This window comes from Mesoplodon mirus (genome assembly GCF_964341445.2).
Source record: "Mesoplodon mirus genome assembly, chromosome: 4".
NCBI classification, from domain to species: Eukaryota; Metazoa; Chordata; class Mammalia; order Artiodactyla; family Ziphiidae; genus Mesoplodon; species Mesoplodon mirus.
The window spans coordinates 96,696,467-96,718,238 of record NC_138979.1 but is presented as its reverse complement, the minus strand read 5'-3'; the positions used below and the strand labels follow the sequence as shown (position 1 = coordinate 96,718,238).

At 41.6% G+C, this 21,772-nt stretch overlaps 1 protein-coding gene across 4 annotated transcripts in view; it reads left to right on the top strand.

Moving 5' to 3' along the window:
- GALK2 (galactokinase 2) overlaps positions 1-21,772 on the top strand; it is a 140,896-nt gene that overhangs the window by 89,444 nt on the left and 29,680 nt on the right. For all 4 annotated transcript variants that reach the window (XM_082620106.1, XM_082620104.1, XM_082620105.1 and 1 more), the window contains one exon: positions 5,615-5,825. In XM_082620106.1, the coding sequence (XP_082476232.1) occupies positions 5,615-5,825 (211 nt within the window). The remainder of the gene's footprint in view (positions 1-5,614; positions 5,826-21,772) is intronic.

Here is a 21,772-nt window from a genome sequence, read left to right as displayed (position 1 = left end):
ATGGGAAGTCAAAAAGGGAAGGGAAATTATGCTGTTGCATTTTGCATACCCTGAGCTCCTTGTGGCAACATGTGAAGCAATGAAGGAGAGGGTTTCATGTGGTCCTTTGACGCTTCAAGGAAAATTTACAGTGTGATTTTTTACAGAGCGTGTCTGGTTAGCGGCCATCACTCATCCAGTTTTTTGTTTTTTTTTTAGCTCCTGCCACTTAGTGGTCAATATGGAGCTTATTCTTTGTCTGGTGAGGAGAAGTGCGTATAATATCCTCAAGTCTTCTGCAGTTTTCTTGAATTTGAGTGGAGAAAAACCAAACACCCAGGAATGTAGCCAATTTCACTCAGCCTATTGATTTAGTCGAGCTCACTCTGCCAGGATGCTGGTGTGGAGTATCCCAGGACGGTGAGTCCTGGCTGCAGGGCAGAGCACGCACACACTGGGGAATAGTGGAACCAGGTGTAGCAGGACCTTGAGTGCTGTGCTGAGGATCACCCAGGCTTGGTCCTGGAAGTGCAAATGTTAGCAAGGTATTCTAGAAATATTAAGCTGGCAGCAGGAACTTTTGTTTGGTTGAAGAGAAGTGGGTCTTAAAGTGTCACTGGGGATGGGATAACAAGAGAGGGATACGAAAGAAGCTCTGACAGGACCTAGTAAAGGGTTGGGTATAAGGCTCTCTGTGATTGGGTTTCTGTCTTCCTTTTGGCTTAAATGCCATTACGCTGAGGAATGACCACCCTCCCCACTTCCATTATATGCTCTCGCCACATCCTGTATTTTTCCATTATAGTAGTTTATCACAAATGGAGTAAGTTCTTCACTATATGATTATTAATTGATGCCTGTCTCCTCAGGTTGACTCTGAGCTCCATGCAGTCAGGAGCCGTGAGTGCTTCATACACTGCAGTGAACATGCATGGCATGCAGACATGCGCAGGTGAAGGCTAAGTGTTGAGTCGAAAAGGGCTGTAGTTTTAAGCTGAAATGATGGGTGGAAAGCATAGTGCTGCCACTCATAGATATGGGGAAGGTAGGATGGAAGGTGATATGAAAGTGGGAGGTGATGATACTTCCCCATGGAATTTTCTTATAAGTGGTTAGAAATTTGAGGTTGGAATGTTTCTCTTGGCTTGGACAATAGTCTTTCAACTATTTTGAGATAATAGTTGAAACCAAGGACTGAGTTCAGTTTGCTGAGGGAGAGAATGTGGCGAGAGAAGAGCAGAAGGCCGGGGGTTAAATTTGGGAGATGGCTTCAATAATAATGAAAGGAGAGAACTGAGTCATGGGTGGAAATGTAAGGACCAGAGAGGTGAGAGGGAAACCGGGAAAATTCAGGGCTACACAGGCCAGTACAACAGGGAATCTGAAGAAGCTAATTAGTGAGGAGTGCTGGCAGCCACTGATTCATTAAGGAATTAGAGGACTGAGAGAAATCCCGTGGCTTTAGAAGTGGTTCTGGGAATAAGAAGGACCTTTGGGAGGCCATATTCAATAGTTAGAGTGGCCACTGAGGGCCCAGAAGCGGTGACTATGGGTCACTGATTCTAGTTGTCGGACAGTAAAAGAGAAGGAAGAATTAAGAGCAGTAGCTTTAGGAATAAGAACTTTATGACAGGAAACACCTGTATACGTTTGAAGGCGTAGGAAAAGTGTCATGTGGGAATGAACTAGCTAGAGAGGCATTATCTTATTTAATCTTCAATGTATCTTGTGCGGTAGCCATTAGGTGTCCCATTTTACAAACTGGGAATTTCCAGCCAAGGTAGGCTGTGACTTGTTTTAAGTTAAGTGCAGGAGTCCGGGTCTCCCTTTAGCCCTGCTCTTTCCATTGTGCCCCTTAGGAGTTAGGTGTGCATGAAATCCGGAGCACCATGCTTGGGGATGCCTTAGAAAAAAGACAGGCTGTGCTGAGGGTGAGGTGAGGATTGTAGTAGAGTCATTCTGCACAGTTGTGCAGATTTATTCTGTGGCCTGCAAACTAATATGGAGAACGTGGAGAGTGGGGATGACCAGCACTGGGGAAGGTCACCATTGTGAATGTGTTCATGATGGTTATGAGTGGAACATGGGCACGAAGTCACTGTGGAACAGCTCCATGAAGTGGAGGAGGGGGAGGGGGAGATAAGCAAAAAAAAAAAAAAAGAAAAAAAAAAGTATCCACAATAAAAACAGTTATGTATGATCCCATTTATGTCAAACTATATGTGTGTACGTATGTAAGAAGTATGCATAAAAAATGTACCATAGGCTATCAGATGGGAGATTGGTGGTTATCTTATTGGGATGATTACAGGTGATTTATTTTATACTTTGTAATCTTTTTAAACTTCAAATTGTTATGTGTTTCTTCACATTTTAAAAATAAGCATGGGTGATTTATAGAACCCAAACCACCAACAACACAGCCGCTTTTGTTGTGTAGAAAACAACTTGTCAGAGAAGGGATTTGAAATTTTATCCTTTGCTGACCTGGTGAGGAGAAAGACATGACACTTTTCCATTGACTTGTTAATACTGCAAAATGCAGTGAGAACGTCAGAGAGAGGTGGGTTCTGACAGACAGGCTCCTGAGTTAGAGTCCGTATCTTAGCACTCTCCTACCACGCCCTCTTAATAGAAGCCCCAGAGACCCTCTCAGACTGAGGATGTCTTCTAGCTGCAGGAGAATGCTGAGTTTGCACATGAGACAGCCTGGAAGTCTGGGGAGCTAGCACCCTTGGAATCAGCCCTCAATCCATGGTGGATGAGAGTTAGCGGGTAAATATCTGAGCTTTCTTGTCTATGCGTAGGACACATCCGAGGTTTATACGTACAGGTCGCAGAGGGTCCAGCAGGCCCCGCTTCACCTCTCACATCACTGCACTCCATCTTGGCTTCTCTTCCTGTCTCATTTTCCACTCCTCTACCAGCACTTCTCTGTATCACTCTCTCCCCCTAAATTCTTGTCTCAGGGCCTGCTTCCGAGAGAAACCAACCTAAGACAGGGTCCTAGCACTATTTATCTACCTCTTTCCATAACTGTGGACAAAATATTTGTTGCCTGCTTTCTTGTCCACAGAGCATCAGTCAGGCTCAGGAACCTCCGAGGAATGGAATTGGAAATAAACACCTAATGTTTGTAGTGGTGAAAAGAAAATGGTAGATGTTGACAAAGAACTGCTTTCTCTTATATCCCCACCCTGCTGTTGAGTAAGGAGCTTGTCACAAAATGACCCATAGCCCTGACTCCTAGCCCTGCTTCACAAATGTGAAGTAGGGCCAGGCGACAGGGCTGTGAGTGGCAAATTCCCTCATGAAGTTCTGTCTTGGGCAACAGATCTTACCCACCCACTTCCCTCATCTGCAAGTCATTTTTCTGTTTCCTGGGCCAAATTTTAAAGGGCTTAAGCAGCTTTCCGATTTTACTCCTACAATGTAGTGCACTACTCAGCAACTCTTGGCTGTGCAGCTGTCCTTGAGGGCATGTGGTAGGTTTCATTCTTAATTGAAATACACACCCAATTGGCCGTGTGGACCCTCCAGCTGAGAGCTAAGCGGGCCGAACAGCAAACTGGGATATTGCTAGAGTGAATGTCAGTGCCTCTGTTTGTGGAACAAAAGTGCATTGGGAGGCTGCCTTTGAAAACAGCTTTGTAGGCAGCAGGCAACCCTCGAACACTTTCTCCCCAGAGTCCTGGGCCAGTTTCCTGGGATCAAGTGCCTGAGGCAAAGTGACTTGCTCACGTGAGGTCAGGGTTGGGAACTGGGAGATGGTGTTTACTGAAAGGTTCTAAGGAAGAGCCCATTCTCATCCCTTGGGGGTCATTCTTTGATTTTTTTTCCATTTCCTTCTTATTTTAGAAGGAACCCATCAAAGTGTTATAAATCACTGGAATGTTCACTTCTAACACAAAACTTAGTTTGTATTTAGAAACCATTTCTAAAACTTGAGTGGTGATTTGAGCTAAAATGAGTAGTGTGACATAGATATCAAGCATAGCCCATTGAGAATGTGGCCTTGGGGAAGCAAGAAAGAGGTACAGGACACGGGTTAAATTTCCAGCTCTGTTCTTACTAGCTAGGTGACTTTGGGCAAGTCACTCTCATCTCTTAAATAGGGTAATAATACCTACCTCACAGAGCTGTCAAAGCTGAAAAGAAATAAAAAACACACTTAAATCATACAGCACTATACAAGTGTGAATTATTTCTGTTAACTTCATTGTTTACCTCAGTTGGACTTGGATCTGTGTTTTGAGGAAGTGTAATTCTAGGAGATCATCCACTTCAGCTCTTTTTCTGTATAAAATAAATATATTGTATGTTTTTCTTTTGCTTTATGTATGTCTATAAGTTTTCTGAAATTATTCTTGGAATACACTGGAATAGAGATCATGAATGAATGAGTTGAATGAATGAATGAGTTAGTCTATGGAGGTGTCAATCTAGCACTCTGCTAATAAACATTAAATGTGCTAAGCAAACAAGGTCAGAAGAAAGGTCTTAGCTTGTATCCTTGCTTGAAAGATGGCACCATGTTCTGGGAAATAACTGAACAGAAAAATGTAATTCTATTGTCTTTTTCACCAGTTCTGCCTTAAAATCATTAACTCCTTTCAAATATATGAGCCAGAGTTTTAAAAAGAGGATTAATGAATGTAAGAACTACTTTTATTAACACTCTTCAGAAGTGAGTGGCCCTAACCAAGTACAATGGTCTTTTGGTAAATCTGCTTCCTGTCAAAAAGAAAGAAAATCAAATCATCAGCATAATAGAAGAGTAAATCAGATGCACATTTCACCTTCTTTTGTTTGCTCCTTTTTGCTGTTTGTGCTGTCTGCACCTGCGGTCCTCACACCTGGGGAATGAATTTTGTAGACCTCAGCGTGAGAGATACCTTCACTGTTTTGATTGTCACCTGCTCTGAAGGGTGGTTTGGGGAAAATGAGGGACACACATTCTGGAGTGCGGTTCCCATGAGTGGACCAGGTTACAAAGGTTTGGTTTATATCTTACCCTCTGCAGTAGACTGAGGGGGTGCCTCAGGATGCAACTGGAAGCCAAACTCTTCTTGAGGGTGGAGAAACATACTACTACCACCAATGACCTAATGCAGTGGTGTTTCGTAAGGTCACCAATGAGGTTTTCATTTAAAATCTGGGACTTGACTCCAAACGCCCAGATACTTAAATTCATTAGCCATTTCAAAGAGGCATGTTGTAAACAGGAAGTGCTCAAATGAAATCGGGCATGCAGTGCCCACCTCAGCACCCAGATCACGTGAGATTTAAATCGTTTTCTGTAGACTTTATAGAGAGTGGTATATTGGGGATGAACTGAATAGGGACAAAAGGACAAAATTATTCAAAGAAATAGCCCTGAGGGAAAGTGGTGACAGGCAAAAAAATCAGTGGGGGATTAGTTTTTTTTAGGAAAAATACTCAACTAGCTTGTGAGTGTCACACAAGCATGTTTAATTTCAAACATCTGAACTGAGCGTGCATTTTCAAGCAATGTTGGGAATTGTGGATAGGTTGAATGGAAACAAAAAAGCTTAAAGTTGAATCTGGCTCATTAAAATAGTGCATATCAATATCTGAAATGAAAACTGACCATTATCTTGGTTTGAACTTGCAGCTCCTGGCTAAGCACAAATGCTTGCCATGGGAGGAAGTATTGCGGCTGGAGGAGGTGCAGGCCAAGCTGGGGGTCAGTCTGGAAGAAATGTTGTTGATCACAGAAGATGCCCTTCACTCTGAACCCTATAGCCCTGAGGAGATCTGCAGGTGTCTGGGAATTAGCCTGCAGGAACTCAAGACCCAAATCCTGAGTCCAAACACTCAAGACGGTGAGTCTGCTGGAGAAAATAAGGGCATGGGTTGTTTCCCCACTCACAGATGGAAAGTTTCCAATGTCCCCATGGATTATACTGATTTTGAAGCATGCTTGAGGGGATTTGGATAACATGTGTGTTTCGGCAAACTTAATTATCTAGGTTCTTGGCTTCATTAAATTCATTTATTCATTTATTAACAAACATTTCCTGGTCTGCTATATGCCAGATTTTCTGGCGAGGCAAAGGTGAATAATACATACTTCCCGCCCTCAAGAAGTTCGTAATTCACCATTGTAATTCTCCCTCTCTGGCCTATGGCAACCACAGAATTACAGTGGGTGGGGTAAATTCACTGGCAGCATCATGCACTTTTCCAAATGTGAGCCCAACTCAGTTTAGGGGTCAAAAACCAAAGTGATGATCTAATAATATTTTAAATGTACATTTATAGTTTATTTTGCTGTTTAAAAAATTTTTTTTCTGGTGGGAAGCATCTTGTAGCACCTAGGACAAGTTATGTTACCTTCTTTGGTGAATTTCAACAACAAAGTATTTCTCACTAGAATTAAATCAGTATATTATACTAACCTCTCTGGATCTGAGTGGCCATGAGCAGCATATATGATCCTTGTCATGCAGTTGGTATACTTTGTTTCTAGTTCTGTGATTGCCTGTTTTGAAGATAATGGATAATAGGACATGTACTTCATAGTGTTGTGGAACGAATCGCGTCCCGCTGCTCGCTGCTTACAAAATCAATTATGTGCTCACAAATGCTGGTAGAAAGGAAAGGAGCCTTTAATCAGAATGCCGGCAATCTGGGGGAATGGTGGACTCAGCGTCCCTCAAAAACCATCTCCGGGCTTCCCTGGTGGCGCAGTGGTTGAGAGTCCGTCTGCCGATGCAGGGGACACGGGTTCGTGCCCCGGTCTGGGAAGATCCCACGTGCCGCGGAGCGGCTGGGCCCGTGAGCCATGGCCGCTGAGCCTGCGCGTCCGGAGCCTGTGCTCCGCAAGGGGAGAGGCCACAACAGTGAGAGGCCCGCGTACCGCAAAAAAAAAAAAAAGGAAAAAAAAAAAATCTCCGAAGATTCTGCTAGGCCATGAAATCTTTTAAAGGGAAACAGAAAAGTAATCCCAGTTAATCATTGAGATAGGGGGTCAGAGTTGTTGCCATCCCTCACTGCGTGCAGGCTTGTGTGCAGGCTTGTTGACCCCTCCTGATCTTCCTCTAGATGTTACCTTGTTCACGCAGGTTGATCAGGAGATTACTGAAGGGGAAGCTAGGAAACAGATCTGGTCATCTGCTAATTACTTATTTTTCATTTCTACTTTGATCATCGGAAAGAACCAACAAGTTAGGCAGGGTTTTGTGTGATTAAAAGATTTGAAAGGTGTGCTTGGGCTGGAGATGTGTAGAGCATGGGCCTGCCTGGTTTAAGAGTTAGTTACAATATAACTTTGCTAAAGTGACAAGAACAGGGGCTTCCTGCTGAGGGTGGTTTCCTGCAAAGAGCTGCTTACATATCCCCACTTATCAGAACATCATTCCATTTCTATGGGATTAGGGGTGAAGGTCTATCTTCTGTACTTTCTTCATGCTGACATAGGGTGCTGTATTCTCAGAGTGGAAGGTGTCATCATGGGCCTATAGCATCTCTTTGCTGACAATTTTTAGTTGTCCGCTTACATATACAGGCAGAGCAAACCACAATTATTTTGATGCCCACAAAGGTATAGATTATTATGAGCAATAATGTTAATCCCATTCTCTTGAGGCCAGTTCTTGGAATTGTGCTAGCCATAGACTCAGTACTGCTCAAGTTGGAGTAGCTTATGTCATGGCTACAGCTGGTCACCATGCAGTTAGCTGTTTTCTCTGGTGACAGTTATAGTATCTAAAACAACTCAGGAATGTACATCAGACACTGAGTCTCTGACTCTATTGTCCTAGTCATTAACTTCTTGGTTTTGTAATGGGGGGGAGGAGGGTACTGCAGAGTTCTGCTCAGTTCCAATAGGATGTCAAAATATTGTGAAATATAAAGCAAATGGTTCTTTTTATTCAAATTAATGTTTTTTATTGGAGTATACTTGATTTACAATGTTGTGTTAGTTCCTGCTGTACAGCAAAGCGAATCAGCCATACATATACATATATCCACTCTCTTCTAGACTCCATTCCCATATAGGTCATTGCAGAGCACTGAATAGAGTTCCCTGGGCTATACAGTAGGTTCTCATTAGTTATCTTTTATATATAATAGTGTGTATATGTCAATTCAAATGGTTCTTTTGTAGGGTGGGGTTTATGTCACTGAGGTGAAGTGAAAAAAATTTACAATTCAATAAGCTCTTCTTTTTCTCATCCTTTTTTTTTTTATACCTACTTTTCTGATTATTATACTACTTACATAAAAAGATCTAGGTTAGAGCAGTGCTCATGACTGCTGTGGAACAACATTCTGGAAAACCAAGAAGTCTTCACTGCTTAGGGTTGAAACTTGTGGCCCACTTAAGTGTGGAAGTTTTTTCTGTTTGCCTACTGTTTCCAGTAATATTGTATTTATACTGATAACATGAGAAACCTCAGCTGGAGGCCAGGTAAGGGTTGGAGGTACAGGCTAGAGCCTTGGAGTGGCTTCTCTTCTTAGAAGTAAAGGTTATCTATTTGTGAGACTTCATTGCTGGGGGCAGGGACATCTGGCTAAGATCCAATAGTCTCTTGAGGTGGAGTTCAGGGGTGAGAGCTTAGCACAAAGATCAGGGCCCCATGTCCATCCCATTGACTTCAGTTCTGAAACTGGTTTTTGAGTGGCTACAGTGGATTTGCCTGCCAAGTGAAGTCTTAAAGGCTGCAACTGCTGAGGACTTTAGGATAAAATAAGGGAAAAAGTTTTCCTTGAGGGCAGGGAGAAGGTTTTGGTTTCCAATATCATTAGATCCAATTTAATTTGATGAACATTTATTGAATTTCTAGATGAACAAACTGGCCTACAGTCCTAATCAGACTTACCACCTGTTTTTGTAAAATAGCCTCTTGCTGGAATACAGCCATGTATGGGCTATGGCTACTTTTACACTGCAACAGCAGAGTTGAGTAGTTGTGACAGAGTCTAAATAGTTCACAAAACCTAAAATATTTGCTGTCTGGTCCTTGGCAGAGAAAGTTTGCTGACACCATTGCAGAAAGGCAATAGACCAAAGGATAGCCATACCACCTGGATTAAGATCTCCGGCTTCTTTACTTACTACATTTGGGACTAGATTTGCAAATTCTTAACCTTTCTGTTATCTTAGTTTTACCATGAAATAGGCATAATAGGAAGAAGTACTTAAAGAAGTAGTCAGTGTAATGTGCTAGGAGCAATGCTTGGTAATGTAGGTGCTTTTAAATGTCAGCTACTTCTGTTATTTCTCTTTCCTCTCCTTCCCCTCCTCTAGGCCTTGAGGCTGAGTATTGGGAACACAGAGATAAACACAACAGGATTTGATACTCAAGGAGTTTGCAAAATAGTAGTGGAAACAGATAAAGAAAAAACCTGATCCAGCATAAAGTAATGAGTGCAGTGAGGGAGGTGTTCTTGGGACTAGGGAGATCAGAAAAGAAAGAAGTCAGAGCCGGTTTTACTAAGGAGACAGCAACCAGACAGAGTTGAATAAATAGAAATTTCCTAGGTAGACAGGCAGTCGGAAAGACTCCCAAGCAGGTAAAACAGCAGGTATAGAGGCAGGGAGGAGTAAGAGAGGATGTCCAGAGAACTACAGATGGTTGAGTGTTTCTTGAAAACAGTGTACATAGTGGTGAGTGATATATCAGGTTGAGTTTGTAGATAGGCCCAGATCACCAACACCTTGTTAAATACTGTGTGTAAGTGTTTTAATAACATGTTTATTGAGTGACAAAGTTGGGTAGGTCTTTGGATAGGGAGAGCTTCCAGGGAAATAGTCTTTATTTTTTGACTTAAGACATCATCCAGTTTCTTTAATTCAGCAAATATATGTGTTAACTTCACTGGGCTGGGTATTATGCTGGATGCTGGGATACAGGTAAGCAGGATATGATCTCTACTTTATAGTGACCTAGTGTCTAACTGGGGGGAGTGCCACAGAACAGTCACAGTAAATAATACCCACTGTTAATAAGAGTATCAGGAGTCCCGAGAGTATGGAGGAGAGAGTGACTAAATGCCTAGAGAATGTGCCTTGAATTTAAGCTGGATCTGAAAAGAAAGTTATGGCCTTCCCAGGCTGAGAGAGGTGACCGGCCATTCCAGGCAAAGAGTAGAGCCTGGAAGACAGAAACACGAGGTGTGGGGTATTTGAAAACATGTGTCAAGAGGCACTGTGTGCAGTATGAGTTGGATGCCAAAAATACTGGCTAAAGGGATGCCAGTTCTACTCTCCATTGCAGAAATGCCTGAAATGGGGGGTTGTTGGTGGATATCTCAATGAGTAGATTTCTCAAGACTATAAAGGAGAGTTCAGTTGGAATTGATGATTGCATGTGTCTAGAAAGGAAGGGAAGGAGGGAGGAGAGAAACGGAAGAAGAAAAGGAATAGAAGATAAGGAAGGCTGACGTATGGATACTGGGAAAGTTAGGGAATGTACTATGGGAAATGATTTTGGAGGCAAGATTATGAGTTTCTGGTGATATGGTAAGGCATCTAAGTAAAGATATAGAGCAAATAAAGACCCAAACTATATAATTAGATTTTGGAATTTTTAGTTAAGAGGTAAAGAAACCTTAATAGATATTGAGAATATTCACTGTCAAATAATCTTCTTAAAGCAGTCTTTTCATGGTGTTACTTTTTAGTTCAGAAACCTTCAGAGGCCCGTCATTACCTCATTGCCTAAACTCTTTAACGTGGATATTAAATTTCTCCTCAATTTGGCCTTAACTCTGTTCTGTCCTGTCTCCTGTTTGAGCCCATACGTGCCCATTTGGACAGTGTTGTCCTGGCTTAACCATTCCACTCACTAAGTGCCTCTTGGTCTTCCTTCTGGACCTTTAATCCTAAACATCACTGCCCTTTCCTCTTTTCTGAAACAGTTCCTACCTATCGTATAAACTCAATATAATTCTTATCTGTATCCTTCTCTGTCTGAAGCCTGTTCTTTCTCTGTATCCCTGTTCCTTTTTCTCTGCATCTGCCTGTCTCCCCCACCCTCCACCCGTCTTTTGAATAAGCATTTCTGGGAATAAGTTAATTTCTCAGAAAACCTTGGAAAACACAAAGGATAATTTGCTAATCATAGGATATGCCTTGCTATTTATGTGTATATTTAAGTTTTGTCCCGCTAAAGAATAATGATTTCATTGTTTTTGTAAAAATGATGAATACTTAATCTTAGCTCTTTATCTAAAATAACTTTCCTACTGGCCCACTTACATGACTTTCTATAATTTACTTAGGTTTATTGAGTGCAAACAAAACCTATGTTGATAGAATGAATCCATTTTGTAATTCTACCATCCTCAAAGGATTCCCTCTTTTGGTTTCATAATAAGTAAGTTTAAAAAAAACTATGAACATAAATCAGTCTGTGGGATTCTAGAGTCTCCTAGATTAATGTCACTTCATTTACTCTCTGAATCCAGCCATCTAACCTCAGCCAAATTTCCTGCTGAATTCTCTTGGCACACAGCTTTAACTTTAGAAATCAAAATCCATTTATATCTTTGCCTTGTTCCTTCTGAGTTTGTGCTTTGGTTGGCCTAAGACCTTAAATGAATACTTCTATTACCCCTTTAGAAAATATGATTCTTATTGAATGTGGCACTGTCCTTAGACTGTAGGAGTGGAGGCACAGATGACGTGTGCCCCCAGCAGGGGACTCTGGAGAGTGCCACCACCCCTTTATTCCAGATGCCTACACTTTAACATGCTTAGTTTTGACTTGGACTGATTTTCCCATCATGGAAATCCACGCCTTTCTCAAAGGGATATGAAATCCAATGTTCTCTTTCTGCCAAAATTCCTTTGTTTCTTTACGTGGATATGAGTGTGAGTTGGGAGATGCTGACCTTGAGGTGAGAGTACAAGGAGAGATGTTTACAGTCAAACTGTGGCTTGCAGCCTCTGCTAAACTAGCCAGCGTTCCAAAGGCCCATGTTATTTTCTTTTTCCAAATTTCCAATAATTAGATTTAGAAATCCTTAGAGACCATTAAACACACACATACACACAAAGCAAAATTCTCAAATCCTTTAGACATTGTTTAGAATGGCTATAATCCATCACTAAGGACTGGTAGGGAAAAATGTAAGTATTATTGGTTAGGAAAAAAGTTTAAGGATTATTTGTCAGGCCATGCTCACAGATAGGAATTATCTAAAGGTGTGGCATAATGTTTGGGTTTCTAGAAGCTCAGGGCCAGGCTGATTTGGGAAGGGTGTTTCCTAAGGTGTGACCCCAGAGGAAAAGGTGAAGCTGTGGTCAGAGCCAGGAGAGATGGGCGCATGTATCTACCATGGGAGCGAAGTCAAGGACACACACTGGAGGTTAAACAGAGGAGTCCGTGAGGGAGTAAATGGAAACTGAGGTAGAGAATGGGTCAGGTGGTGTGGGTGCTGGTTTAAGAAAGGGAGAATTTACTGGGAGCATTCCTTTTGGGACTGCTCAGCTGGTGCTCCGGGTTGGGTGGCCCTGCTGCTTAGATGCATTCTGCTGGGATGGACACGAATCTCCTTGCTTGGATTACCAACTTTGCCTATGACCATATGCTGACAGAGTGCTGTCCAGTTGCTGACTAATTTGTTTGGATCCTGTGATTTCCAAAGTCACGAGCGATAATCATGGCTTTTGAGCAAGTATAAGGCACTGGCATAGACTGCTCTTTAGGAAGACATACAGAGTAAAAAAAACAATACAAACAAACAAAAAAACTTATTTATTTAGTTTATGGTTTATACATTACTCTTTACCTTCATTATCTGATTTGAATCTCACAGTAACCCTGGGGCACATGGTTATCCTCATTTCACAGATGAGGAAACTGAGGTCATAAGAGTTACATGTAGTTACAAAACTAGAGAGGTAGTAAGTGCTGGAGCCAGATCCCAAATCCCAGGCTTTTGATTTAATCCAACACTCTTGCTGCCAGTACTTTTTATCTCAGTGTATTAATCAGCTGGCTTTACCAATCCTGTACCAAGTAAGGAAGGTAATATAAAGTTTTGATTTTTGTTGGCTCTAGTTTTGTCTTGAAACTAAAGAGAGGTGATGAAGATAGGTTACCTTGTGGTTAAAGAGTTTCCTTTTGGCTATTTCCCATTCTGGTGCTTTTGCCTTAGAAGATGTAAAGCTGTGTGGCATCCAGTAGCTTGCTTAATCTAAGGAGCAAACTCAACTTGGCCAGAATGTGCGTGAGCTCTTCTGTTACAGAAGAGCCATGAGAAGTGCTGTGGAATTTTCTCGCTTGATAAAAGTGTAGTCCTCATGGATTATCTCAGTTAAGCCTAAGAAGAGTAGTTTATTTTTTATCTAATGGAGAAGTATAAAGGTACTTGGAGTCAGTCAGTAATTTCAATTTCCAGTTGTGTTCTCAATATCAAGGAAATTGATTTAAAAATAGCTCATAAGATATCAGGTACTAAATTCTATGATTTCAACACATTCAATTGTTGTTCTTATAAGAATTTTGAAGAAAAGTTTTCTGTAAAGAGCCTAGAAGAAACTCCAAAGGACCTTTCTAGAGATATTGGTTGAGCAGAAATCCTTAAAATCTGTGTGATGGACTCCTAATAAGACCAAATAAAAATGAGTCCTTTAGTTTTGTCTTTTGTTTTCATTTTTACAAGGTAATAGATTCTTATGAAACAAAGTATAAAAGAATAAGTCAGACAACTATTTTTGTTATGCATAAAAGATATGCTTTAGTTGTTCTGGAAGACAAGTATGGGGAAAATTTGCTTTCACTTAGGTCTTTTTCCTTTCCCCCTCTGCCTAGTCTCTCCTTTGTGTGCCTCAGCTCCTGTTGACTTCTCAGCTGTCTGGCCGCAGAGGGCAGGACCATGCCAGGAGTAAAGCTTCTTTAATTTCTAGGAAGAAATGGGCTGAACTGTTACCCCAAATTACTTGGGGATGAGGCTTCCTTCCTGGGTTTTCCTCTTCCTCTTTCAGATGTGTGCATTATATACCCCTATTCACTGGTTCACCTTGCCTCTTCAGATATTTAAGGAACTGAAAATGCAATGCAAACATACTCTATTAAGTCTGATTTTAAAGACATGGGCATCTTAAAAACCCAACTTCTGTAGGAACAGCAGAACAGTACCAGTGTATAGGAATCACGTACGCAGCTGTGATACGTGCTGTATACTGGTTGGTGCCTGAGCCACTGACGGGTAGGCCAGAGCTCAGAATCTCCCTCTTATCCCACAGAGCCTTGTTTCTGGCTCCTGAGGCCATTCTGGAGCCACAAAAGCCAGAGAATTCTGGAATTTTCATTCACTTGTGTGAGAGTTTTAAAAGAGCTAAAATGAAACAAATTCTGCAGGTACATTTTGAAGACAAGTTGACCCCTGCAGTAGTCTTAAATACACTTGGTCATCTTAGACTGAGGCAGGCCCAGAATGAACCTATGAGCTTGATCGCCTCTCATACTCTGTACCTTCAAACCCTTGAGTTCCCCAAGTTTCTTGAGTTAATGTGATTTGGGCAGGGCCAGCAGTAGAAGATGTGGTAGAGAGTTAGACCAACAAGACTAAACATTTTCCTCTGTCAAACACTCCGATCATCTTTCCCAAAGAAGAAAATTTTCCTCCCTCTAAGAAGGTCATCCTTGTGTATTGACCATCAGCTTCAGGGAGACCATTCACGCTTCAGGAAAGGAGGAAGGGGACATCTACTCTCCTAATAACAGCAACCCCGTAGACTCTGGTGACCTACAGCTATGAAAGCAAGCTGGAAACAGCTCTTGTAGCATCACAGGAAGTTCACATACAATAGTTGCCATAATGGCATTTCCCAGAAATAAATCCTGAAAGAGTCACAGCAGCTAAATGTGAGTCATGAGGCACCATCCTCCAGCAGCATTTGTATCCTTGAAAAAGGGTCCTTGTTTTGTGCATTTCTGTATTCCTGTGGTACCTAGCAAATGTTTGCTAAATGAATAAATGTGTTAAATTAATTTTCTTCTACTCATATGGAGAAGTAATGGGTAGGAGGCCAATTGAAGAAGGCACTCAGAGTCCAGCTAGAGAGTGGTTATATCTAGCCTTTAAGAAAATCTCTTCATGTACATTAATGATATTATTAACAGTAACTAACATTGAACACTTAACTATGTGACAAGCACTATTCTAAGTACTTTTAAAACATTTGCTATACTTGTTTGTTAATATGGTCCTCCTGTTTCTCACATTCAGAGTACCTACATGAAATAGTTCTTTCCAAGGCTGTAAACTGTGTCATAAACACATTCAGACGCACACATTTCAGTACTGATGCATTCCCAGCTCCTTCTCCCCGCTCTCCCCAACTCTCCTCATCTGCTCACACTGTTGAGATGTGATAGTCGAACTTCCTCTAGTGAATAAGGAATTTTTTGGTAGGTGTTGTTTTTGTTGGTTTGAAATTCTGTTTAAAAGACAAAAGCAATAGCCATTACAATGCTAATTAGGTTTGTGTTCACTGATGTAACTGTTAATACTGATGAATATTCCTTTTTTGTTCTGTAAACAGAGAATGTTACCAAGGTTTTCCAGCCAACAGAACATTCTATCTTGCATCTCAGAGCTTTTGACAGTGGTCTTTTAATTCACATATGGGCTTTTCCTTAAAACATTTCAAATCTATGTAAGTGAAATATAGCACAGGTTACACAGATTTAATTTAGAGGAACCTAAAGGATAAGAACTAGCGTCGGATGGTTTTGATGCTAGGAACATCCCATAAGGTAGGTTCCAATATTTTGCTACTTTACAGATGAGGAAACCAAGGCACAGAACAATTAAGTAACTTGCCCAAGCTCACGCAGCTAAAAGTAGCAGAGTTGGGATTCAAACCCATGTAGTCTAACCCCGGAGACCTCCCCCTACAGTCTTAACCATTATGTGACATGAGGCTGTCAGTCAGGGTTCTATCAGAGAAAGGGATTTGTTATATAGATTTGACCACATGCAATTGTGAAAGCTGTTTGAACAGTCTCCATCAGGCTATATCTTTGCATCTGGTGCTGAAGCCTGAAGCCAGTAGGAAAGACAGGCAGGAAGTGATGATGGATGTGAAGTGGGAGAGAGCAAGGACAAGCCAGAGCCCATGCAGGTGGACTGGAACCAGGGTCAGACTCTCACCACCTCCAGGTCTCCCACTTTGATGATACCGGTGTCCAGCAGCAGAAGCCAAGCATGTACCTGGTCCAAGAGTAGGAGAAGCTGAAGCAAGGGACAGTGGGGCCTAGAGGTGCCATGGACCTGGCCGCTGCTCCATGCGAGCAGATGTGGGATACCAGTGAAAACCAGTTTACTTTCTCATATAAAAATATGAAGTTGACATTTCTTTCCAGACATCTGGGATGACAGATATTGTTCTTGACCAAATTCCAAATTATTTTCACTTAATAATTAGACCTACTGTGACATGTTTTGAAGTTGCACATTTCTCTCATACTGGCATTTTATCTGCACTTTTTCTGGTGAAAGCCTTCTCAGTCCTGGTGGTTTATCATTTTCTTCCCTGTCTTGTGGCGTTCACTCAGTCTCTTTTCAGGAAGCTGTCATTCTAGAATCTTAGGGCATGGTCCAGGAAAACATCTCCTGCTGTTCGATATTAGTTATTTACTTCCTATCCTTTGTTATTTTTCAAAGTACCTAGCTTCAGGTGGAAGAAAGTTTCCTAATAAGAACTTCTAAATTAGAAACTGTGTACCTCTTCCTACTCATGTAAATTTGTTCCCAATTTGTTTCCATGCAAGTCAGCAGAGGTGAGTTACTATCCATGTATCTAGCGATTTTTGCAGTTTATTCCCAAATATCAACTGTAATGACAACAAAAATTATTATCCATTGTATCTGTATAGACATTCACAGTTTTTTAAATTGAAGTATAGTTGCTATAAAATATTATATATTACAGGTATATAGCATAGTGATTCACAATTTTTAAAGGTTATACTCCATTTATAGTTATTATAAAATATTGGCTATATTTCTCATGTAGTACAATATACCTTTGTAGCTTATTTTATACCTAATAGTTTGTACCTCTTACTCCCCCACCTCTATATTGCCCCTCCTCTTTTCCCTCTCCCCACTGGTAACCATTAGTTTGTTCTCTATATCTGTGAGTCTGCTTTTTTTTGTTGTTGTTAAATCTACTAGTTTGTTGTATTTTTTAGATTCTACATATAAGTGATATCATACAGTATTTGTCTTTCTCTGTCTGACTTATTTTGCTTAGTATAATGCCCTCCAAGTCCATCCATATTGCTGCAATTGGCAAAATTTCATTCTTTTTTATGGCTGAGTAGTATTCCATTTTGTGTGTGTGTGTGTGTGTGTGTGTGTGTGTGTGTGTGTGTGTGTGTGTATTCTCACATCTTCTTTATCCATTCATCTGTTGATGGACACTTGGGTTGCTTCCATATCTTGACAATGTAAATAATGCTGCTATGAATATTGGGGTGCTTGTATCTTTTTGCATTAGTGTTTTTGTTTTATTTTTGGCTGTCTACCCAGGAGAGGAATTACTGAATCATATGGTAGTTCCATTTTTACTTTTTTGAGGAGTCTCCCTACTGTTTTGCATAGTGACTGCACCAACTTACACTCCCACCAACAGTGTACAAAGGTTCCCTTTTCTCCACATCCTCACCAACATTTGTTATTTGTGTTCTTTTTAATGATAGCCATTCTGACAGGTGTGAGGTGATATTTCATTGTGGTTTTCATTTGCATTTCCCTGATGGTTAGCGATGTTGAACATCTTTTCATGTGCCTGTTGGCCATCTGCACTTCCTCTCTGGAAAAATTAGACGTTCATAGTTTTAACCACATGAAACATCAATTGATCATCACTCATGCTATACGTTCCAGATGAAAACATGACAGGGCACCACTCTATGTTAAGGGCAGAGACATTGCATAGTTTTTTTTTTTGTTTTTTTTTTTTGCGGTACGCGGGCCTCTCACCGCCGCGGCCTCTCCCGTTGCGGAGCACAGGCTCCGGACGCGCAGGCCCAGCGGCCACGGCCCGCAGGCCCAGCGGCCACGGCCCACAGGCCCAGCCGCTCCGCAGCACGCGGGATCCCCCCGGACCGGGGCACGAACCCGCATCCCCTGCATCGGCAGGCGGACTCCCAACCACTGCACCACCAGGGAAGCCCCATTGCATAGTTTTTTTTAAAAAAAGTTTGAGGAAGATGATTCCTCTTATTGTCTTTAGGAGGGAATGGGGTAGGAGAGACCATAAGAATGAGCACCCCCTCAGTCCACTAGACCTCTCTAGTGTTAGAAAGCCTTTCTTCTGTCAAGGACCACTGATGCAACATTAAAAAAAAAAAACCAGAGACCACCTGCATAGGAAAGCAATATGTTTATTCTTTTAATGGGAAACTATAACCTGTTCCAAGAACAAGGGATGTAAAATTCTACTCAACACAAGAAATCACAAGATATATGCTTCATTTCTGTATTTTAGACTTATGGGGGAAGGGGACAGAGAGATGAAGATCAAAAGGGAAAGAGTCATATGGACAAAAATAAAGCGAAATTGAATCTGATAAAGGGGAGAGACTGACGTGTACACACGGCTTGTTTATGAAGAAGCACATAAACACAAACACAGAGGAACCACAAACAAACTCATGCCTGTGTGCATTCACTTCTCACCCTGGTCCCCAGAGAGCTGCATAAACATATTTGCAATCATAGGCTTCTGTGAAATAGCAGCATCCTCATTTATCTCTTCAGGATATCACCAGTTATGTTGCAAGCACCTTGAGAATAGGGACATCTCATTAGATGTTTATGAAATTGAAACAGTTTTATCTTCCCTAATACTACACTGCATTTTGGAAAGTCTAGGTGTAGTGTAGGTATATTATCTTCAATACTTGCCATGAGGAAATTAAGAAGAGGACCACATTTAAAACGAGTCAGAGGTCCCTCACTCCCAGTCCCCCCTCACCCAGTGCCCATGTCACCTTCCTGGTCTGCTCCAGTGCACGCTGCTCAACAGCAAACTCTGGGCAACATCCTGTGTAGTCTTGTTGGGTCTTTTTCATGGCACATAACATAGCTTCTCACTTGCTTAAACTGTTGTTGTATTTTGGTAAATTACTACTTTTTGACCATACTGTCAAATAAGTGAATACTATAAGAAACCAGAAGCAAAGTTTTATTCCCCTGCTCAACAAATACTCAGTTGAGGGCAACTATTCAAACACCATGCTAGAGACGAAGCATTAGCAATCAGTAAGGGCAGATAGTCCTTGCTCTCATTTATTTAGCATTTTGTGGGAAGACAACAATAAAGTTATCATTAAAGTGTTCTGATGGAAATATACTACTTATTTCTCAGATAAGCACTGATTTCTCCTTTGCTTCTTCATCTTTTTTGTCTCTTACATTTCCCCCCCTGTAATTCAATTCATAGGAGAAAACAAAGACAAGAACTCATTCCCTTTTATGTTAAAATACCAGGACAGGCCAGCTCTAGGCAAGTGTGACCATTGTTTTCCATAGCCCTTCATTCAGCTCTGACCAAGATTCCTTCCCAACTCCCTGAGCTCCTTTTCAGATGACTTGGGATTGTCTGTTCCTTTCACGTTTTTCAAAAACAAAGTTTTAGGGCAGTTCTGGAAAGTTAATTGGAAAGTATAGTTTCCTCAAGAAAGAGAGGGGAACATAAAAATGCAGCTCATCCAGCAAGCAACCTCAGGTTCTTCCTTTGCTGATGGGATGGGAGGTGACATTTATTGAGAACCTGCTCTATTCGAGACACTCTATTAGGTTGGGCTATAAAGATGAAGATGGCACAGTCTTTGCCCTCATAAAGTAGTGTGTGATAATTATACTTAGAAGGGAACACACAGTAATCAGTTACTGGAATGTTCTGGGAGAGCCTCATGGAGGAGGGGCATTCGTGCTGACATTGAGATTCGGGGATTACAGAACTAGTCTGGGTACAATAACAATGCGGAGCCTCCCCTGTTGGACAGGCAGTGATGGGGTGTGGTAGTGCAAGCAGGAAGTGACACATACACACCGTAAGAGGTAGGAAAGGATTGGGCACATTCAGAAGACTTGGTGTGTCCTGCTGGATTGGAATGTGTGTGCCCTCATTTATTGGAGAATGAAAAAATAATGCAGCATTTGATGCAATGAAATATTGGGGAACACCCCAACAAAAGGGTGATTTGGGAAGTTTATTATGGCAGCTGTATACATGTTGATAGGAGGTGAGAGGGAGACCTGTGAGAAGGTAGAGTATGTGTTCAGACCTGGGATGATAAGAATCTGAACTAGGAAGGTAGAGTATAGAATGAAAAGGAAGGGAGTGATGGACTCGGTCTCGTCATTTGAGTGGCCCAGGGGTTAACAGGAGCTTACTATATTGCCAGAGAGTAGAATGCAGGTGACGGTGACCACAGCAGAGTGAAGCAAAGGTTTCAAGATAGAGGAGTAGAATTTATTATGACATAGACAGGGCTGGCTCTTGCTGCTCCTGGAAATCTGAGAAAGTGAAGCTATAAACTTGTGCGGGCGCTGTTACTGTGTACAGACAAGATGGCATTATGCTGTGGATTTGAAAATATTCACAAGTGCCTCTTGGAATGTAGTTTTCCGTGGATTAATGAGGTTTGTGTTGAAAGTGCATATATATTTTTTTCATCAGTGGTTTTGCTTTTTAAAAGCAGGTAGTTAAAGCTTTTTTCCCCCTTAAATGTAAAATGCTAATTTAATTTAGTCTTTGCAGCATGGGAATGGGACATTAATGTGGCTGAAAACAGCAGTTTATTTTTTGTGGGTTTGACCATTTCAGAAACTTCACATTTATGAAAAATATTATTACTAGGAAAATAAATTTGAAACCACAGTCCAACTTCCATGAGGACTGTATAGTGGTTTTCCATTCTACTCCTTAAATACTCCAAAGATTCTATGCCTCAGAGCTGGGACTTACAACTGTGCTGCATAGGAACACAGAGGGCTCTGGAGTGGGTTCTGAAGTGGTCTACCCCACCCACCTCTGGATGGCTGTCCTTGGAAACCAGCTCTTGGTTTAGCCCAGTGGAGCTTTGTGTTTGGAGAGAAATTGGCCAGTAGCGTGCAGCTCCATGACTGTGCAAAGACGGCTAAAACCACAACTGCTTTTAGCCCCCCACCCAAACAGTGGGAAAGTATTTTGTTTTGATTAATTATCCTGAGATGAAGTCTCTATCCAAGTTAAGTCTGATTCCCAAAATATTTATCACTTCTTAGCTCGAAAACCAGTGCTCTGCGTTCTTCCATTGCCACACGATCTTTACTCAGTTTGGCGCTGTGAGGCTACATGAAGAAACTCACTGTATTGAGAATGAGGGAGATGATGGTCCAGCTCTACTTTGCACTCCTCAGACCAACTGGGGGAACCACTTTTAAGAAGGGCATACACAGACTAACGTGTGTTCAGAGAAGTAATCAGTGAAGGAGACTTGAAATCCAATCATGTGAGAGAAACTGGGGGGCTGGTCTGGAGAAAAGACTTTAATGCTAACAGAGCTGTGGTATTTCACTGCTGCTGGGGCAGATGCCATAGTTTAACTACTTGGCATCCAGGCCCCTTTCCTGGGGAAATCTGCTGCTGTATGCACACTGGTGAGAGGTCTTGCCTCCTATGGTGGAAACTGAGGGGTCAGATTTGCCTCTCACAGGGTCACTTGTCACCTGAGTGTGAGCAAGCGTCCTCAGTTCATCCTGTGTCCTGGCACATGCTTAGGTCTCGGGCTTTGAGTCTAATAGCCACAGG